This window comes from Nymphalis io, chromosome 17, assembly GCF_905147045.1.
Source record: "Nymphalis io chromosome 17, ilAglIoxx1.1, whole genome shotgun sequence".
Taxonomy (NCBI): Eukaryota; Metazoa; Arthropoda; class Insecta; order Lepidoptera; family Nymphalidae; genus Nymphalis; species Nymphalis io.
Genome location: NC_065904.1, coordinates 2649867 through 2673721, shown reverse-complemented (window position 1 = coordinate 2673721; position 23855 = coordinate 2649867). Strand labels below are relative to the sequence as shown.

The 23855-nt window shown below is 33.5% G+C and overlaps 1 protein-coding gene across 3 annotated transcripts in view; it reads right to left on the bottom strand.

The window, feature by feature from the left end:
- LOC126775016 (uncharacterized) overlaps positions 1-23855 on the bottom strand; it is a 68627-nt gene that overhangs the window by 31787 nt on the left and 12985 nt on the right. For 2 of the 3 annotated variants that reach the window (XM_050496731.1, XM_050496730.1), the window contains exons 2-5: positions 6496-6614; positions 3712-3836; positions 1085-1289; positions 207-438 (exon numbers count right to left, since the gene is read on the bottom strand). In XM_050496731.1, the coding sequence (XP_050352688.1) occupies positions 207-438; positions 1085-1289; positions 3712-3836; positions 6496-6512 (579 nt within the window). In that variant the 5' untranslated portion in view covers positions 6513-6614. The remainder of the gene's footprint in view (positions 1-206; positions 439-1084; positions 1290-3711; positions 3837-6495; positions 6615-23855) is intronic. The other variant, XM_050496732.1, reaches the window with a different exon arrangement.

Sequence of the window (23855 nt, the reverse complement as noted above, 5' to 3'; positions counted from 1 at the left end):
GATGATACCACACAATTGTGTAACAATATAATTTTATACATCATTGATTGCCATTAAAATATATACGATATCGACCTTCTAAAAACGCACACTCATCTAAAATCCAAATGTGAAAATGTAAAAAACGTAGAGGTTATTTAAAAAAAAATATTTTTCTAATAATCGCACCAATTGCAATAACTCGTGAAAGATAAAAAATTACTTACCAGCAAAGACATCTGATTCTTGGGCATCATGGTGACATCTCCAGGTCGGACTCCAGGTCCACAATACGGTAAACTTGGTCCGCGGTTTGTCGGTGGATCGTGCAATGCGAGCAATGCTGCGTGAAGACGAGCTCGCGCAGCGCTTATACCACCAGCGCCGCGAATTGCAGCTTCTACCACATGGCCGACATCCTTCTCCCATCTAACGGGGGGATTTTCTGTGTAGTCCCTACTAAAGAGGAGAATTTGTCTTAAGCACGGAAGATCATGTATCATTTACTACGCATAGACAAAAATATAGTACAAAAAAAACAGTAAATATAGCAATTCATATATATTTATGGCTATGAGAGTATTATGTACGTGGAATTTGAATTGCGAGACAGAGAAAAAAATATCGATGTACAATGACACATGTATTAGTTATATAAATATAAGGATATAAATTCACAACACGATAAATGATTTCAAGCTTATTCTTTGGTTGGTTTAAATAATTTAACTATAGAAATATTTTTTTATTTAAAATAGGTAGGCACACAGACAAATGTACCACTTACTTCTTCTTTACTTACTATGTGTAAGAAAAGAGGAAGATTGGCGCTGTAAACATTAACCACACCTCATATACTAATAAACCAACCATGGGAATTAAGATATTATGTCCCTTGTGCCTGTAGTTACACTCGCTCTCGATCCTTCAAACTGGAACATAACAATACTTAGTATGTGATGAATGGGTGGTACCTGCCCAGGCGGGCTTGCACAAGGCCCTACCACCAAGTGTCTTGAATATATAATACATAGATTTTATTTACTATACAGAAATCATAATACTAATTTAGTAAGTATTTTTATACGTATTTAAGACAATTTACCTGCATCCTCCCAAACACGCCCTGATATCCTCCTTCAAACTCCTCGACATGGTGCACGTTGGACTGCCGTCGGAGTCCGATGTGCTTTGAGATCCTTCGTTCTTGTCCGAAACGGAGAGCCGTCTCACAGGCTCTGGCTCGAACTGCTCGTTCTTTGGTAAGTTGGGTGACACCCGACCGTGACTACCGCCTCCACTGCCGTACCCTGGTACGAGTCCAAGCAAATTTACAACAAGTCTACGAAAACATTCATTCATTGTAGGCATGTACTTGTACTGCGACAGATTTTACCACTGGAACTAACTATGTATATTATTTAAAAGGTATTGCTCATTGTATAAGTGAACTGTAAGGTTCTTCATGAGTAATAAAGTTTTTTAACCTGAAAACTAGAAACCTTTAAAACCTACTCGCATAATTCTATATATTAAATTTTTGTGTTCATGTTATTCCGATAGCGCCCGTTAAGCCCGAGGTGTTTATTTTACTCATATCACCCATGATTATGATGTTTTCCTAACCTGTCTCGGCACCAGCGGCCATTCTCGAGGAAAACAAGCCTAATAAGTATTATAGTGCAAAAGCAAACAAACAAGTGCACTCCCTATTCCCTAACTTTGATAAGTCGATGGACGGATTTACATACTTTCCGAGGCATGGAAGTGTAAAAAAAGTAGCCTGTAAACGTCCCACAGCTGGGCTATAACCATCTCTGCTGTTGTGGAGATGGTTTGTATCATGTGGTCTTGCCTCTTGACTATCTCGGCTCATCACGGGAATGTAAATACTGCCAGCTACCAAACGGGCTGCTGGTTTGAACATTTTGCGAGAAAAATTTAATAACTTTTATTGGCCCATCCAAGAGCTCAAACCCAGGGTCTCAAAAACTGTTGTCTTTTAAGCTAGCCAGTAGCAAGGCATTTACGAGTATGTCATACTTATTACGTAATTACCAACTGAGAATATTAACAACTAATTGCATAATTAATCTACTTCGTATAAAACATGATCAAAATCAGAAACGGCGATAGGCGTAATATTATTAAGATCCTATAATTTTAGTTTAAACTATACATATATTATTGTTTGATATGCATTTGTGAGTTCAATACATATATTAATCAAGGCGCATTTCTCTTCGCTGTTTAACATTACTGTTCGAGTACGCATAGAGTACTAGTGCAATGAATGTACGAGAAAATACTTGTGGCTATTATCTTCGTTTGAGCGTCAATAATGCAACGGTTTACGGGTATGATAGTGATATGAAAACTACACGTCAGATTCTGTAATTCTACTAATTTATATCGGTTACAATACGTTCTCGATTCTATTATGATCCAAGTTCGACCGAACTGCAATTGTATCGTTGTGTTACTAACAGAGTAAAACGTTTAACGTGCGAGTCGATTGGTATACAGTGACAATTTGCTAATAGGTCCCCTGATAACTTGTGGTAATGGCTTACTTATTCCTAGTGCAAGCTTTTAACTGGAGAAAATATTAGTGATTATTTCAATACGATTGATATTACTGCTATTATATAAATACGTAACGTTGTATTTAATTAAGACATCAAAAAATGATAATTATAAATACGCCATTACAAAGCATCTGGACTAGTCTCGTAATTGAGTAATCAAGGCCAGGTTGCGGTCGCCACCGCGCAACCAGCACGCGGACACCTTGAAACGGATGCTTTTACTCTCGATCAATTTTCGAAGGACTATCACTGTGATAGTTCTGCTATATAACGTAGTGATGTATTCATAAATCAATCGTTGAAATATTGAAAAGAAAAAAAGATTAATTGATCGTATTTCTATTGTCTTAGTTAAATTGAAACGTGATTCACGAATCACGAATTCATCTTCCAAAGTTTAATTCATTCGATTTAAATCCATTAATTTATCAATTAAAACTGATATCGGTGACAGATTAAAAAAAAAAACAACAAAACCTATATAACATAACTAAATTAAAATGTATTTATTCGATTTCGAAGTTCATTTAAGCATTGATTTATATGCTGGTCTAAAGAGGCTGACTATTTAATAAAACCTTTTTCGGTACATAAGAATATAATTTCAAGGTCATAATTTACTGCAACAGTTCTATATGTCGAATGCCTTGTTTAACTAGGGGCTAGCTTATAAGGCCGCAGATCCCAAAGTCCAGTGCAGAAGTTCCCTGGGTCGGCCCATTAAAAATATATTATTATAAAAATTCTCAGAGGTATCCCTGAGTCTGGAATTTGAAAGTATATTCCCGTGCCTCGAAACGCTCGTGAAGCCTTTGGTGCAGAGCTGCAACTCTTTCCAGTCGTGTCGGATATAAGGTCGCATGAATACGAAAATGAAGGAATATACAGTGCACTTGTATTTGCATATATAATATTTCCTGCGTAGGTGGTCTTCCTTTAGAAAAGCCACCTTGGCCGAAATCGTTCATCAATATAAACAAGGTTTCTGTGTGACGTTTTACGCTAAAGTTTTTTCTTTAGAGTACCTATAAGCAAGAATAAAAACAGAGCCGTTTAGTCACAATCATCGGAATTTCATACAAATCCTGTTAGCGTCAACGATATTGAATAAGTAAAAAAACTCTGTTATGTTTTGTTTCTTTACCTGAAGAAGTGGAGGGTGCTCTCCGAGGCATACGAGGTGCGTCTGCCGACTCGCCCTCCGCCACGTCATCATCAACGATGATCACTACTTCTTGCTCTTCTTCCTCCGTGTATAGCGGATTCGACCTAAAAGGAACCAAGTTATAAGATATTTTTTCTAAAAAATAATTTACTAATATAAAATATATAAAGGTTATATTTCAACCAATCAAAGAAATCAACACAAATATACTTCGTTAAAGTAGATTTAGACCTTGTAGGATTTTAAAAGTATTTTGGTATTATATTTTATAGGGGGGAAGTACAGGTTTTATGTATAAAAAGTAGCATAGTCCTTTCTTGAGGTTCATGCTTGATTCATGCTACTATATTTCATCAAAATTAGCTTAGCTTAGCTGTGAAAGCAACAGACGTGCAGCCAGACAGACAGACATAATTTATATTATTAGTGTAGGGCAGATAGCAAAATAATTTATTAATAATTATTATCAAAAAGTTTTTTTTTTTAATAGAATAGGAAGGCGGACGAGCATAAGGATCACCTGATGGTAAGTGGTCACCAACGCACATAGACATTGGCATTGTAAGAAATGTTAACCATCGCTTACATCAAAAATGCGCCACCAACCTTGGGAACTAACACGTTATGTCCCTTGTGTCTGTAATTACACTGGCTCACTCACCTTTCAAACCGGAACACAACAATACCAAGTACTTCTGTTTTGCGGTAGAATATCTGATGAGTGGGTGGTACCTACCCAGACGAGCTTGCAAAAGCTCTACCATCAGTAAATTATAAAGTAATTTTGTTTGATGTTTTGATATAACTTATTAACTATGAATTAAAAGACATTTATTTTATACTCAATTAGTTGTCTCAATAATTTTTACTAAAATCAAATTATTATTAGTTACTAAAGGCATAAACTACCAGAAAGACCGAAAATGTATTTTATAAATTTAGACAATATTATATTCGATATTACTACAATAAACATTTTGAATTAAATCGATACTTAATGTAAAGTAAACAACTAGACACAATACAACGCCCACAACAAACAACGCCTTATCGTATTATCTTTTGCATGTCGAGCATACATAATTTCATTTTGCAAACACCTGTCCAACGCAGACGGAGGCCGCGTTGCTCAGTGTACTATTCAATATAGATCTATGAAATAAGATCGCGATGTACATTATTGGCAAGATGCGTTGTAAAAAAGTGCAATCATTACTGTCATGTATTAAATCTAGATACGCACGATGCATGCGAAATCGCTAGTCATTGTCAAGTCGTTGACCTCATAACTGGTTTCTACATCGACAAACTTATGCCGTACAAGATTTGAAGAATTAACTCTTATTACAAGACAATAGACGTGGGGTATCTGTATGACTATATTTGTTTAAATCCTAAATGAATCAGTAAATTCCTACATCGTGGTTGAAGAACTGCCCATTGTTTGAACGGCGGTCCTTTCTCCTTTAGGATTTCGCAGAGATTTGTGGTATATTGTTTACTAAGCGTACAATAAATTATGGCTTCCTAATATGTCGTTTCCTGCATAGCTTAGCTGTAACCTCTTTAATGGTTTCTAGTTGTCGTCTGAGAATTTGAGTAATTTTCTGTAGTGATCTTTTATATAGGTTTTCGTTTATTTAATTTGCAGTATTGTATAGGCATGTGATTAATTTTTTTTTTTAACTTAAATTTTGATAAAGATCTGTAATTGTATTTTGACCTTTTTCTTGAAAAGTATTATTTTAACTGACCTATAATTTAAATTATAATTTTGCATAAAAATATGTTGAGTTTGATTATATACAACAGTGTTAAGTTTTGACATTTGAAGAACATATCGGCACAAAATCATTATTCTAATTTTTATTACATTAATTTAATTTGTTATTACTTTAAAGGAGAGAAAGGATAGAGTTTCTATTGGCAAAAAGTTATGTTTATGTCACACTATATTTCGTAACTTTTAAAGTTATATCGTAACTGAATAAAATTTCTAAATGACATAACTATGTATTTATATTTAGTAAGAAGCTAAGCGGTTCCATAGAATGCACCATGACGATTGCTTAATAGTTGATGCTGTCAAATGCCGTTGGGTTACTGAACGTCTTTTCTATACACGGAATTCCGAGTACTGTTTCTTGTTATTGCGATTCTATTCATTCGTATTTTCGCTTCCGGGCAATATAATATATTACAAAACTACGTTACTTCGGCTAGAACTAGGAAGTTTATTTAAAGTGCAAAGTAATTATATTAAAATCGATCGTTTTGTTAGATATAATAGGTAAGTGTCCTGGCAAAAAGGCCACCTTTTGGTAAGTGGTCACCACCGCCCATAGACATTGGCGCTGTAAATATTAACCGTTCCTGACATCGCCAATCTGCTGCCAACCTTGGGAATAAAGATGTTGTCCTTTGTGCCTGTAGTTACACTAGCTTACTCACTCTTCAAACCGGAACAGAACAATACTAAGTATTACTTCTTCGCGGTAGAATATCCGATAAGTGAGCACCTACCCAGAGGAGTGTGCGCAAAGTCCCACCATCAAGTAAATATCATCATTTAACACTTTATTAAAATAAGTACTAGAATTAAAATAGATAAAAAATTGTCAAAAGAAAACGAAGTAAACCAAAAACGGGTAAAAATATATGAACAGAGTTAAATAAGAGATTGACGTTTGTACGTGTCAATCTCTTATTAAAAATACAATCTTAAAATACATCTTAAAACTATTTTAACAAATGGTGTTTAACCTGAGAACAGGCGGCATGTCATCGAGGGCGCGGAGCGGATGGGGCGGTGCGGGCGCAGGGGGGACGGAACGCGCGCCGCACGCGCAACCCCCCGCCTCGCTCTCGCGGCGCCCTCCACTCTGAAAACATAAATTACAAATTAATAATTCTGTATTATTGTCGTAATGTCTTAATTTCAGGCTAATAGTAATTTTACTTGCGTCTTATAATTTGATTCGTCTTAATCTCAACCACACCAACGTTAAATTATCATTAAGGATCTACCTTATCGCAATCTTACCACATATACCAAATTTATTTGGAAAATATGTGCTACAAACATTTAGTTTTCATGGTACATAACCGATGTTCTCTTATTTTTGTCCTTATCTTTCACTTATAGTTTTCATAAATCCAGCGCATATAAAATGATGAGCGACGTCAAATTTATTAATGGCTGACGCCGGCCAATGATCGTTCAGATTAAATTCAAAATGATTAATTTTACTTAAATTAGCATTTCATAAATTAGATGGTACAAATGCCGTTATTCTTTTGACAAATACGATAGTACGGGATTCAAATGTTTTTCCTTCCATCAAAATAATCTCAAACATCAGCACGCGTCCAACTTACTACTAACAAATAATTTGCCAAATACGTAAAATTTAATAAATTTCCTAGACTCCAAATTTTACAAAAAATTAGTTTTTTTATTAAATTTACTGCCATGAACCGAGGTTGCGAGCGTCAAAGCAGAACTTTATTATAGTTGATTTTAACTTAACAACCAAACAACATTTTAACACATTATTACTTGCATATATAAATAAAATAATAAATTTGTTTAAATTGGTAATTATTTTAATAATTCCAAGCTGTTTACCGATAAGATCACATTGACGAAGAATTCTTGGATGAGCAGCGAGTGGTTTTGAAATGAATTGCTTATTAATTGGCTCTTCAAGACTCGGGCCTTGAAGAAAATGCTTAAAACTACGCAACTGAGGTTCATTAGTTAAAACGGTTTACATAGTCGGCATTTTAATGTGTAATATTCTTGAACGGAAAATAATTTTAGATTGTATTTTTTCATCATCAAATGGAATTTGGTGTAAGAACATTTTTATTACAAAAAATACCCTTGTTTTTTATGTCATACGATAACAAAAATAAATTAATAATATGATTTGGCGTTGTACATAAGCGTATTAAGAAAATTTGCGTAAAAAGAAATAATTACAAAAAAATCATAAAAATATCAACGCTGTATGAAATTTGTCCCCTTGTAATTGAGAAAGTAATAGTTCTGATCGATTTGGTGACGGTCACTATTCTTAACCAAGAATAGCCAGCTGGCAGAAAATATTGCAGTGCACAAGTGTTTGCCAAGCACATGTTCACTCTGTTCCCTCACTCCCATAAAACGACGATGGGATGATATGATATTAAATACAATTAAATTACCATTCATTCCGAAAAAAATCATACTAACTCCGTGCTTTTTTATATTATTTCAATCCTTAGCTGACTAACACTACTAACTACGTAACAGTGTCTTTTAAATTCTTACAAAATCTCATTAAATGATGACATCTCGTCAAATATTAACACAAAGAATAACATAATGCTGTCAGTGCAGTTACAGTAAACTAGCCGTAACGATGTTGTCACAACGCGAAACGGTATTACGAAGAGTTGCAATGGTGTTAATCTGTTAAATATACCTTCCTATATATCATATATGTAATATATTATATACTATAAATATATTCCATTTACAACTGATTTTATCGCATGAAATTTGTTTTGTTGTGAGTAAAAAACATGTTATTGATAACATTTTGCATGTCGTGCATGAGCATCAGATATTCCATCATCAGCAATACTTAGTATTGTTGTGTGGCAGTTCGAAGTGAGCCAGTGTAACTACCGGTAGAAGGGTCATTGTTATGTCCTATATACTTCGTTCCCAAGGTTGGTGGCGCATTGACGATGTAAAGAATGGTAATATTTCTCAGACCGCCAATGTCTATGGCAATGATGACTAGTTCCCTCATTTGGCAGATCGAATAACTATTTTTTTTAATAAAAAATAATACAATATGTTAATTAGATTCATTTATTGATATAAGAATCATTTCTATTGCTTTGAAATATACATTTTTATTATTTTAGTATTTTTTAAACAAAATCCATCGGCGATTTTTGCATGATTGAGTAACAAACTTTCAAACACTGAAGCATTTTTAATATAACAGAAGGATTGAATGTATTTCGTGAACTGTTAAGTATTTTATTATATTACTGATAAAAAATAGTTAACAAATAAATAATATAAGTATATATATTATTTATGTATGTCTGTATATACAAAGAGTAGCTTAGTTTACAAATCACATAAACTAATATACGTTTAAATATTTGTAAAACAGTTTATGTTTGCTTAATTAATTGATCGATGTTTGGCAAATTCGATCGTGTGTCACGGATGTGGTATAACCTTGGTGACTTATTTGATAGTAAGGAAGTGTGAACGCTATACTCTGGGTTGGGAGGGGAGAAACGAAAGCTATGCTGGAGTACGTGAGGGCAGAAGAGTCAAACTTATATGACGTGATTTTCCATACTTAATCTTTTGCTCATTTTATACTTAAACATTCAATTTTTATTGTTAATTAATATTATGAGGAAAAACATCTCTTGGATGTTAAGGAGAATATACACTGGACATCATGATTGAATTATGCAAGAAAATATTTAAAAGCATGTATGATGTATGTATGTGTGCTGAATTTTAAGAACACACATAATTTGTGTTTCAATCAAATCATAAAATATTTATTTTATTTTATTAACAGATTTTTTCCGCCCCATGAACTTTTGAAAATATTGTAAATTCCATTTATTCTTTTCGCTTTATTAATATATTATACAAAAATGCACGCAAGGTATACACGAGAATTTATGAGTAAGTAACGGATCTTGACGCTGACGGCATCTGACGCTCGAAATCTTACGCCTACTCCTTTGACGCTCTAAATCTCAGTTAGTACCTTACCGTTTACATATCACAAATACATGTGTTTAATGTTATTAAATATATTATGAATAAAGTTATATTTTACGTAATCTCACAATATGTTTACTTTGCAATAGATTTGCGAAATACGAAAGATCATTAGCTCCCGTTCATATGCCATTACAATATTATCATTATACGCATACACGTACGATAATGATCATTGCGAAGTATCACCTTAGAGACTAATGCAATTATTATAATATGTTTGGAGTTGATTGAGATATATTATCGAAGTGTATCTGAACATACCTGTCGAGTGAAAGGCGTATAATCATTCATAATTGTATCACGAATATCAAAGATTGTAACACTTAATATTTTGCGTATGCGTACGATTAGTTTTGGTGTCATTTAAAATTCTACTGGTGGTAGAGCTTTGTGTAGGTACCACCCACTCATCAGATATTCTACCGCAAAACAGCAGTACTTGTTATTGTTGTGTTCCGGTTTGAAGGGTGAGTGAGCCAGTGTAATTACAGGCACAAGGGACATAAAATCTTAGTTCCCAAGGTTAGTGGCGCATTGGCTGTATAAGCGATGGTTGACATTTCTTACAATGCCAATGTCTAAGGGCGTTTGGTGACCACTTCCCATCAGGTGGCCCATATGCTCGTCCGTCTTCCTATTCTATAAAAAAAAAAAAAACTTGAACGCATTTTATAAATTAAAGTAGTTTTATTAAAATTTAAAATGAATAGTGACAATCTCACGCTACAAAACTCAAAATACAAAAATTAAATCTCGGTTCGGACTAATAAAGAGTGATCGAGTTTTTCTGCATAGAAATTCTCTATACCAGCTTGATTTTGGAGCAAGTGTACAAATGACCATGTGGAATAGTGAGTGCGACTTCATTTGAGAGAGCACTTTATCTAAACAAAAAACACTTGAAAGAAATCGGTTGGTCCCAGAGATGTCAACGATAGGAAATCCATTCGGAATAGCTAATAAAAATGTATAAACAAAAATTGACATGCTTATTTTAATAATATCGATAAAATCTTAAGATACTATAAAACGTCCATTAGCCCTTAGGTGAGGTAGAAGTACATTCATTACATGATTGGTTTTAAATGTGTTATGCCTAAAGCAATCACACATATTAAATAATGAGCTGCTATGCCCTGCTACTTCTCTTGCGTAGACATATCACAGTCGAATATTAAAATCGACTTGACTGATTTCGCCAGCGGCACCTCAAAGGAGACTAGAGAACTGCGTAGGATATATAGGTAGTCAAGTTTGTGCGAGTAATACGTGCGTGAGTATATATCTACAGGTACAAGAAACATGGGGTGCATGTCAGTCACCTCCACGTGGTGCACCCTGGGCAACGGGGTCGACCAGCAATCCGATGTTTTTTTTTCCGGATTGCTTGTCGATCGCGGCTAAGACTGACGCGGCGGAAGTGTCGCGGGCCGCTCCTGGTACTTCTCTGTTGCGCAGAGTCGACCAGCGAGCGGCTTCGTGGCAAGTAGGAGGACTCCGGGGTCCTTTTGGGCCGCCGGAGAGAGAGAGAAGGAGTTGGTCTCCGGGGTCCTTTCGGGCTGCCGGAGACAGGAGGAGATGAGAGTGAGGAAAGAGAGGTGGGTTCGCCCATTTTCGTTGCGATGCTGTGTGGACAGACTTCGGTCACCACCTTCTCAAACTCATTTCCCCATCCAGGCGCCAGCCTGTGGTGGGACCGAGGGCCTTGCCTTCGCCTGCCGGGCCAAGAGGAGAACACCTCAATAAAAAACAACCGGCGGGTCGCTCACCCAAAGCGACGGCCGCAGGCGGGGTCACGGTGGTGAGCTAACGCGTTCCCGTAACCCCGCCACCATGCGGTGAGACGAAGTGCGGGGAAACGAGGAGGTTTTAGTGGGTAGGACGGTGGCCTTCTGCCCCGTGAGTCCCACATACCCGTCCCGGTCGAGTCCGGGCTGGAGGCGTAAATGCCTTTCCTCCTCGAAAAAAAAAAGGTACAAGAAACATAACATCGAGTTACAAAATAGGAAGGAATAATATAAGGAATAAAAAATTAATATTTCTTACAGTGCCAATGCCTATGGGCCGTGGTGACCACTTATCACCAGCTGACCCTTTTACCCGTTCGCCTACCTATTATATATTTAAAAAAACTGACACGACCGTAAAGAGTTCACTAAGTTAATATAATGACAGGGCTCTGTGCAGGCGCATTTGGGATTCCGCACATTTATCAGCTATCACATCGTCAAACATACAATACATTTTGTAGCTATGTTCTGCTTTCGAAATGAATGAATGACCGGAAACTAGCTTATTAACCTGCCAGTTTCCGGTCGTTCAGCAGATATTTTTAACTTTGCATATCAATAAATTAGAATCTTATGTTAAAAAATCATTAATAGGCAAGGCTTGTTAGGCAATGCCTTTATATATTTTGATAAAACGCGTGGAGTTCGTATTCGTTTATTTATATACAGGATATATGAATTTAATTGTACGATTATATTTTTGTTTGACTGTGTATTTAATTTGAGAGAAATGAGCAACTACCGAAATTTTTACTAATTATTCTGAACGGAATCTTCATACATTCGCAAACGGCGGTAGCTTTAAATTCTAAGTATCTTTTAAAGTGCGCGAACGTTACTAAACAATCTCATTTGTCATAGTCTGATTGGACAAGAATTGACATACTTTAAAATAGAAGCTTGTAGTGATATTTTTACTTTATTAAACTTTATTTTCTTTATTAATTCCAATAAATATATTAACATTAAATTTTATTCTTGGCAGTCATAAAAAATATTATTAGACATAACCCCACTCGCTTTACAAATGATACATTTTTATTGTGATATGTTCAGTGTAAAATCTAAACATGTGTCATCGACGTAAGCGCACGGAAGTATATAGCTCCGTAAAAAAAAATTGTTTTAAAAATATAAGGACTGTGTTTTGAAATCATAAAACGTAGATATGTGTAAATAACAAAGACAGTGTGTGATCTATATAAAAACATTATTGTTTGAATAAGTTTAATACGCAAAAGGGTGAAACGATAATTATATAATATAGGTACTTTTACTGAGGGCAGTGACTTATTTTACAAGCAAAATAAGTTAAGAAAGTAGTGTATTAATAAAAATAAATGCTTTATTAAACGATTTTAAGAAACACCTAAAGTTCTAGTAATTTATTTTAAAACAAAGAAATACTTTAAAAAATATACAGTGAAGTGAGTAGATACAAAGAGAATAACTTTTTTTGTAGCGGGTGTTTAATAAAATCTCCAGGCGCAGATTATAATATTGTACATACAGTTCGCAATTTTTACTTGAACAATAACCATATCGTTGGCCCAACGGTGTGAACCATACTTCCACGCACGAGCGATACGGGTTCAAACCCAAGTTGTTGGTGACCTATTTCAACTTATTTATTTTTCTGTTAAGAAGTTGCTGTTATAGTCGTTACTAAGTAAGAATGATTCCACAGAAAAAAATAATAACAACAAGAAATAATACTTCTCCAGAATCTTACAATGTGACAAATCGGCAAAAAAGCAAACAGTTTGAAAAGTGGTCGCCTGCATCAGAACAACTTACTAAACAAGACGTTGAACAAATCATTCGTAATGAGTTTCAGGCCTTTAAAAATTTACTATTGGATGATATCACTAACATGTTAAACAAAATGATTCAAGAAAATCTTAAACCTATAAAAGAGCAAATATCTACTATTGAAAACTCGATGACTTTTTTGAGCGAAGAATACGAATCTACTAAAAAAATAATTGCAAGTTATGACGATAAAATTGCGGAAATGGAAAGAGAGAAAAATGCACTAAAAAATGTAACATCTGATTTGCAACAACGAATACATACTATGGAGCAGTATAATCGATCAAATAACATTGAAATACAAATGATTCCTGAGCATAAAAATGAAAATTTAATTAGTGCAGTAATGCAACTGAGTAAAGCAATATCATGTGATCTAAAGGAGTCTGATATACATCACTGTACTAGAGTTGCAAAATTGAACAACAGCGACAAAAGACCCAGATCTGTTATTGTAAAGCTATCCACACCACGAATGAGAGACACGATGCTAGCATGTGTCATCAATTACAATAAATCGCATCCTGACGATAAACTTAACACAAGTCACATAGGTATTGCAGCAGATAAGCAGCCAATATATGTTATGGAACACTTGACACCGGCTATTAAGTCTTTACATGCAGCAGCTCGAATAAAATCTAAAGAAAAAAAATACAGATTTGTGTGGGTTAGACAGGGCAAGGTATTTATGAGAAAGACAGAACATTCAGAATGTATTTATGTAAAAAATCATACTGTTTTGAATAATATCCAATAAATTGCTTTGCTCTCTAAACTCATAGATCATTTTAGTGTTTCATGTTATAAAATTCAACGGTCTTAATATATACTACCAGAACGTCCGAGGTCTCCGTACTAAAACTCATGACTTCATCTGCAATTTATCGTGTACAAATTATGATGTTATTATATTAACAGAAACGTGGCTTAATAATAAAATAGAGAACCATGAAGTATTCGACAACCGTTATACAGTATACAGAAGAGATCGTGATAGTTTACCTTTACATTGTAAAAAAGATGGTGGTGGAGTTTTAGTGGCGGTCTCAAATAAACTGAAATCAATGCGACTCAGTTTTTGTGAAAGTCAGTGTGAAGATCTTTGGATAAATATTGAACGAGAAAATTGTCACGATGAGTGTAACTCAATTGCATTATGTGCAGTTTATTTGCCTCCTCCCGTCAGCCATAATATGCTATCTAATTTTATCAATAATTTTAATAGTAGAATTGCAGAGAATAGACAAAATGTTATGCTCGTGGGTGATTTTAATTTAAGTAATATCAATTGGTTCGCTACTGATGATAATGTTATTTCTAATAGTTCCTTAGGAAATTTGCTAGTTGATTTTGCATCTCTCAATAATTTAGTTCAACATAATAACATTAGTAATAACAATAATAAAATATTAGACTTAATATTCAGTAATCATAATAACATAAAAATTAGTAAGTCTATTTTGCCAATAGTGCCTCCAGATCACCACCATCCTCCCTTAGATATATTAGTTTCTTATTCATCAAGAACTTCTTTAAAAAGTAATGTTATTGGTGATAAGAAGAACTATTTTAAAGCTGACTACGTAAGTATAATTTCAGAATTAAATAATATCAATTGGTTAAGCGAATTTTGTAATTGTAAGTCAATAAACCTAATGGTCGATAAATTTTATAAAATTTTGAACAAATTGATCGAAAAATATGTACCAAAAAAGAAACAAAAAGGTAAACAATATCCTCCATGGTTCACTAAGGAAATGATAAATTTATATAAAGAGAAACAAGTTTTTTTAAATAAATACAAAATATATAAAAACCCACTTGATGAAATTTCATTACGTCTTTTGAGCAAACGTTGTGCAGATTTATCGAAAATTTGCTACAATAATTACATTGAAATTGTTGAAGAAAATATTAGTAGAAATCCTAAATATTTTTGGTCATACCTTAAGGGCAAACAAGATAATAGTACCGCACTCCCAGGCATAATGACTTACAAACAAAAAGTAATGAAATCGGGATCAGAAATTTGTAACGAATTTGCCTTGTATTTTGCTTCTGTTTACACACAATCTCAAAGTTCATATACATTACCATCTTATAGTAATCAATGTAAACATGACTTTGGAGCGTTCACTAATTTTGTAATATCGCGAAGACAGATTTATCAATACTTAAAAAGACTTGATACAACTAAAGGGACAGGTTATGATAATATCCCTCCTATATTTATTTCTAAATGTGCATGGGTACTAAGTTTCCCTTTATATTTATTATACAACGAATCACTTCGCTCAGGTGTTTTTCCCGATAAGTGGAAAATAGCTAGGATCGTACCAGTATATAAGTCCAAGGGTAGTGAGTGCATTGAGAATTATAGACCGATTTCCATACTTTCCACTTTTGCCAAAGTATTTGAAGCAATAGTTTACCCATATCTAGAATGTCATGTAAAGCAAATGAATAATAATAACCAGCATGGCTTTATAAAGGGTCGATCTACAACATCAAATCTTGTTTCGTACAGTGAATTCATTGTGCCAGCTATTGATAACCACAAGCAAGTTGACGCAATTTATACCGATTTAACCAAGGCTTTCGACAAAGTTTCGCACGATATTTTACTCTTAAAACTAAGCAAGTACGGATTCAATGGTAATATGCATGAGTGGTTCAAATCATATTTATACAATAGACAACAATTTGTTGTCTTAAAAGGTTTTAGCTCGAGTCTATATAAAGCCTGCTCCGGGGTTCCTCAAGGGTCACACTTAGGACCTTGGCTCTTTAATATCTTCATTAATGATATTTGCGATACGGTACATTATAGTAGAGTATTTTTATTTGCGGACGATTTAAAATTAACGAAAGTAATAAACAACTTAGCTGACTCAGAGCTCTTACAGGCGGATATTAATGCTATATATAATTGGTGTAAAAATAATAAAATGGAATTAAACGTCAGTAAATGCAAGCATATAAAATTTACGCGGAAGCTCAATATAATCAAAACAATATATAGCATTGATAACATCAAGTTGGAGGAAGTTTTTGAAATAAGTGATTTGGGTGTCATTTTTGATGACAAGCTTACTTTTGTCCCGCACTTCAATAAAATAATTACGAAAAGTTCCAAAACGTTAGGATTTTTAATTAGAAATGGTAAACACTTCACGAATAACACGAAAAAAATAATCTATAACGCTTACGTGCGTAGTGTACTGGAGTACGGTAGTGTTGTGTGGAATCCTTGTTACAATGTACATCGTCTGCGTATAGAGAGAATACAGAAGCGATTTGTATATCATCTATCCAGAAACAAAAAAACCTCATACAATAAATCTAATAAAAATTACAGCAATCTCTTGAAAGACTTTAATATGGATAGTCTCTCTGTACGCAGACAATTATTAGATCTCTCTTTCCTATTTAAGATAATTCGTAACGAGATCGACTGTACTTACTTACTTGAAAAGATATACTATCGTATTCCAAGGCGCAATGTTCGTAGTTTTCTGGGCACTTTTGATGTCAGAATATCAAAAACGAAATTAGGATGTAATGCACCAATGCCTAGATCATCACGGTTGTACAATGGTTTTTGTCAAGATCTAGATATTTTCAATGACTCTGCCATGATTTATCGTAAACGGGCGCTAGAATTGTTGAGAGATGCAAATAAATAATAAATAAATAAATAAATAATAAATAATGTTATCTTAATTTTATTTTGTATTAATTAGTATATTTTTAGTAATTTTTTTTGTAACGTAAACTTTGCATGAATTTAATGAATTATTTAATTTTAATTTGTACCTATATCAATTTCAAACTATTTGTGTTATTAATTTTAATTTTATTAAGTGCATGTTTATTTTTTTATGATCTTTAATTTGTACCAATTTGGACTTTTTCTTTTTTTTTTTAATCTTTCTACTCATGTTGCTATAATTATGTGTTAATGTATTTTTAAAACAAATATTGTAATTGTTGTGGCTACTTTAAAAAGCTTCACATGTTAGCTATTTTCACTAAATTGTTTTACATTTGTCATTAAAACATGTAGTAGCTACTAGTGGTCCTTAAAATAAATAAAATAAAATAAAATAAAAAATAAAATAAAAACAAAAAGCCTTACAAATATTTGGTAAATCGGACTCAGTGAGCGGGACACCTCCCTACTACATGGGACGTCAACCCGATACGAGCGGAACGGACCGGACAGATTCATGAAAGTCCTACAGCTATAAGTGTTTTCCGAGGTACTGCAGTGTAACACTGTCACGTGCCAGGATGCTACCAAAGAATCCTTTACAGAAAAACCCCATTAACATTGACAAACTTGTAAAACTAGCAACTATAGTTAATTAGTATGTATACGTTACATCTCGCAGGATATTCTGCCAATAATCTGTGCGCTTTTGCACAACTAAAATTGAAATCTAATAAGGCAAAACTTACATTCATTCTTTCCCATTTATTTAAGATTTTAAACCCAGGTTTGAGCTTTTGCGATATAAGATTGCATTCAAATCTTGACGTTTGTGGTGAAGAAGTACACGGTAAGTATTTACTGGTGGTAGGGCTTTGTGCAAGCTCGTCTGGGTAGGTACCACCCACTCATCAGATATTCTACCGCAAAACAGCAATACTTGATATTGTTGTGTTCCGGTTTGAAGGGTGAGTGAGCCAGTGTAATTACAGGCACAAGGGACATAAAATCTTAGTTCCCAAGGTTGGTGGCGCATTGGCTATAAGCGATGGTTGAATTGGTTCTTACAATGCCAATGTCTAAAGGCGTTTGGTGACCACTTACCATCAGGTGGCCCATATACTCGTCCACATTCCTATTCTATATAAAAAATATATATATATTAAATTATACAGTAACAGCTTGTTAATGTCCCACTGCTGGACTAAGGCCTCCTCTCCATTTTGAGACCACGCTACTCCAGTGCGGGTTGGTAGAATATACATATGGCAGAATTCAATGACATTAGACACATGCAAGTTTCATCACGATGTTTTCCTTTACCATCAAGCACGAGATGAATTATAAACACAAATTAAGCACATAAATATTCAGTGGTGCTTGCCCGGAATTGAACAAACGATCATCGGTCAAGATTCACGCTTTCTAACCACTAGGCCATCTCACGATCGCATTAACTTATATATGTGATTATTATTATTATTATTTGTAAAGATACAATTGCTAATGAAATTCAATTCAATTTTTATGTAAAGATTTTGATTTGCGATTGTATTTAAAGGTAATGTATGCCATTGGTTTTTAAGTAATAAGCCGCAACCGCTTTAAAAAAAAAATTAGGTCACTTTATCCGATCTGAAATCAACGTAACAATGAAATGATATAGATAGAACTGTCAAACAATTTGTTGATAATCGGCTCATATCGATCTCAGGCTGGGATATATGAGAAAAGGTCATTTTCGACAGCTTTCTTGGATAGCAATTAAAGATAAATCAGTTTATCTGAGTCTTGTCACTTATTACCTTTTGGTAATGCTTATAATTTTTATATATTTATGTCTGATAATATATTTTTTATTTCATTTTGACAGTCATATACCGTGGACACGATTGAATGAATTACCAATTCCAGTGATAATAACTTCGCTTGTGTCGACAGTGGTAATTTCGAAGGGAGACTAGCCAACTGCGGAGGACAGTACACAAATGTGTGCTCAACGGGTGCATTCTCTATTCCTATATGCTCATAATCCGATGGGATGGTAAATCCACACGATCGGAATTGCGGTCATTTATTAATATAATCTATTAGAATATTTCATAACTTTTTGTTTAGATTACTAGGTTACGATAACAGCCAAGGGGGTCAAGATCGAACTTTAATATCGATAGACGATCCTTAATCTATTGAGAAATAAGATTTACTTATTGAATGAGCTTTAAAGACCAAAGAATAACTTTCACTAAATATATTTAAATCAGTCAAAACTCAAAATGTACTTTATCCAAGTAGGCTCCCAGAAGTACTTTAAAAAACGTTATTTTACAATTTTATTTTTTATATAAAACTATCTATAAACTACTAGAGGAGTTACTGGGTTTCTTGTGGACCGGTGTCCAGTAACCCAGTAACTCCTCTTTTAAAAAAATACTTGTAATAATCATACACAGTTAGATTTATATATGTATACCGTATGTAGATTACTACTTAATACTTACTACATAAATACTTACTACAAGCTCTTCTATCATCTATATAATCCCGTATAGTATAAAATGCCTTATTTACTAAAAAAATGTGAGTTTTAAAATGTAATAACTTTATGAAATCGAAAGTTTTAGGTGTTCTGTAAAAACATAAACTACATCACCATGTCATCCAGAAACTCAAAATTCCAAGGTTTTCAAGCTCTTTAACCTCAAAAACCTTATACAGATGACAGCCGAATAAACCGCAGAACTGACAACTAACAGTTATCTTGATAACAAATGTAATGTTATGTCAAATACTATAAACAATAACCTGACCTCAAATTCAGAGATAATCTGACTTTTACACGTGAAGCATAATAAAGCACCCATAAACCATGGACCTTCTTCATTTGGTCATATAAATGCGATAGCCAAATCAAGGGAACAATATGTCATGATTCAGGCTTGACGTACGAAGAACGGTCTCTGAAATCGTGACTCAATAAAATATTGATTTGAATCGATAAAATGTTTTATTTGCTTTATCTATCTTAGTCTAAATTCATATCAAAAATATCCAAATAAGATCTTCTGTCTTTCTTTTAGGTATCAACGGGCTAACTACTAAATCGATTTTGATGAAATAATACGAACCCTTTTTTTAATGAGGTGACAAACTATAGAAGCCGTGTGTCGAATTATAGAATTATGTATAATTGATACAGATAATGTTGGATTTTAGAAACAACAAAATGGAACCACGGAATATGTTTTTGGTTTTCTTTTTTCTAAGTCTTAAGTCATATTAAATCGCATTCATGTGAAATTAATAAAACTAAATTCACTTAATACTTAACCATCTTACCTATACCTAAATGTTTTTAATGGATTATTAGATAAACAAAGCTTTGTTCATCCAAATGTCGAATCAATGACGAGGGAGAGAGAGGTCGGAGTTTAACTAAAAAATCGCCAAACAAAGTTTATAAATAAGACCGTAAAACTTCATTTATTTAAGTAGTTGCGATTTTAAGGTACTGTTTATTTTATCTAACAATAAAACTAATCAATTTAACAACTAACGAAATCACGAACGTGTAGTCAGTACTCCAAAATATGGCAACATGTTTGAAGTAGACAGCTGATAAGCGAAACCCTGACCTAACTCCTTAGGTTTTTGGTTAAACTACAATGTAAGCTCATTAAATTAACCAAGGTTTTATATATTAATAATTCAATTGTTCATGCATTTACATAGCGATCACCGAGAAGATATACTTCTGGAATTTAAATTTTTGCCTCATATTTGTCTATTTTATTTTTGGTCATAAGAAAAATTGTGAATGATTGCTTTAAATTAATACCTTGGCCATTTTCCATTCATTTCTTTAAAAAAAAACAATAACTGGTTCAATATTTTATACTAAAACAAAAATAAAAATTGTATAAATGTAGAATTTTAATTGACCATGGTAAAAAACCGTCCCCACTTTGCAAATGATAAAGATTACAACACAGATTACAGATTCCATTTATTAAATTGTATGTTGACCACTCTTTTACTACATAATATGTATGGTATGAATATTTACTATGTGTTCTTCTTCAAAAAGTAAAGAACTAATATTTTTTTTGTCGGATCTTCCCGAAAGATCCCGATAGAAAATATTTGAATAAATAATATTTTGATCGTGGTTATAGCAACAGTATATAAATGTCCTACTGATGAGCAAAAGCCTCTCATCTTAAGAAGGTTTTCAGCCAAACGATAACCATATTTCACATATAATTCATTATAAAAAATTCTATTGATATTAAATATTGCTAAAATAAAACCTCTAGAGGTCAACAACCTTGACATTTTATTATTAGCACAAATCACATTGTTTTGTATTATTTCTTTAATTCCATTACTGTTATTAAGACATAACTTTTAAGAGTTAGACAATTTATTCAATATTTAAATTTAATAATTAAAGCCTTAATTCATCCTTTGCGCATTATCATATTTATGAAGCGTTTCAAAGGATTGATTACTAAATAGAGATTGTTCCTACCACATTGCCATTTAAGTTTTGAAACGCCGCCATGTTGCTTTGACCTCTGCTTCCGATAATGAAGTTTTATAACAAGATAATGATTTTACCTAAATTTTGTTTTAAGCTTAAGTCAAGAGCTTTAGCGAGGTTATTTCAGGCGATTTAAAATTATAAGGTTTAACTTAATACAATAATAATTATATTATTCGATTTATACCAAAATGTTTGAAAATCATGTATTGTATATAAATTGATTTGATATTACATACTTATCTGCTAATGTCATCACGTTTTATCGACATTAGAATAGCAGTATCAAAAATATGTAAGTTTAACATTATTGATAAATTTAATTTAATTTGTTAATGTTGCCAAATTAGTAAAACCTTACTGTGAGGATTGCTTTAAATTAATCTATAAGTAATGCAGGAATACCACAGGTATATATAATTATATATATTACTGGTAGTAGGGCTAGTGCAAGAATGTCTGGGTAGGGACCACCCACTCATCAGATATTCTACCGCAAAACAGCAGTACTTAGTATTGTTGTGTTCCGGTTTGAAGGGTGAGGGAGCCATTGTAATTACAGGCACAAGGGACATAACATCTTAGTTCCGAAGGTTGATAGCGCATTGGCGATGTAAGCGATGGTTAACATTTCTTACAATGCCAATGTCTATGGGCGTTGGTGACCACTTACTATCAGGTGGCCCGAATGCTCGGCCGCCTATAATATAAAAAAAATCTCATAATTTAGATTCTTATTATCCTTGAATTAAAAAATAAAATAAAATAAATCTCCGCTAAAACTAATCACTTGTAACCTCTATACCCTCAACAATAAATTTAGTCACATCAAAAAGCATAGATTAATGATTTTGTATATTCAGTGACCCCAATTTTATCTCTGTTTACTTCAACGTGTCATAATTTCGGACCTTGGATGTAGAGCGTGGAGCTCTCAAGTTAACTGTAACTAATCGAATTGATGAGATTTATAAATATTTGATTTGATTTTAAATTAATATACTACACTGTTAGTTTCGTAAATAACAAATATACACGTTTGTATATATATATATATATATGTGATGTAACGACTTTTAAATTTTGTCACTTATCTGCAATCATTGTTTATTTTCATTTAAATTTGATAAATATGATGATGAAGCCCTCTTCAAAAAGGACTCCTATAAGATGTACTTTTTAAATGACTCGTGTAATGTTAAAAGTAAAAGCGAATTACGTTGATACGCTATTTTGATCCGAATATCCTTTAAATGTTATTAGTTTTGAAGTTAATTGTGAATATTACTTTTTAACAATTCGCGATCGGCTTCTACCGTGGGCTTTTTTCCTACAGAATAGCTCTAGTATCGATTTGATTCACAATGACCATTATCTAGGGCAGTGATTCTCAAGCATTTGCCGCATAATTTCAAAATTTGGCAGCACACAAAGAAAAATAAAAGTATACGTGAGGCGGAGGACGGTAGGATATGTGAGGTGTTGGTGGTACCTAAAGTTCTACCACCAAGTAAATAGCGCAAAAATTAGCGAAAAGAAACTTGACAGAAAAACACGAAAACGTCATATTGGTGCTGCCCGAGTTTGAAACATGGACCTCGGGATCTACAGCCTTACGATATAGCCACTAAACCAAAGAGGCAGACCACGTAGGAGTAAATTGCGTGTGAATACAGATTCCATTATGCAACAATCATTAACAACATCGCCTCATTAACTGTTATAAAAATCAATTTTTACGGCAACATTACGTCAATAAAATAGTACTATATATGTGCTTATTTATTACTCAACCAATCGGATGTGAGCAGTATAATATAATTAATTATTAGATAAAGCTTTGTCTCACAATAATTTTCTATATATATATGAACCACCAACTGGATTTGCGACGCGTGGTGGAATATGCTCTAAGCCTTCCCAAGAGACACAACAATAGGACACGTTATATATGTTTAATTATTTAATAAATGTTTAATTATTTCTCCACAGAATTTTGTGTCGGTGCGTTTTTATATTTTTCTCCGTTAATTGCGAATTGAGTTCTCATACATATACATATATAATGATATTATTTATATTCTTAAATACTATATTAGAAGTATTTCGCGACTAAATATATATTATGTAAATAAAAATAAAAAAAAGATGTTCAAAACATGCACTCATATATGTTTATCTAAGATTTTCAATTATGATAATGTTCGAATTTCGACCACTGGCCTAATACTGGTCAAATAATTACGATAACCTTCGATCCAGTCAGCAAAAACCACTGTCTCTGTTAGTGCAGCGGTGAAACATTTGCTGTCTTACTTTACTAACACACGTTTTCATTATCTTCATCTGCTAATAAGTTTTTTTTTTATATATTCGCCGGGAGGGCAAATGACTCTACTCCACCTGATGGTAAGTGGTAGTAGAGTCCAAACGCGACGACGGCCAGTA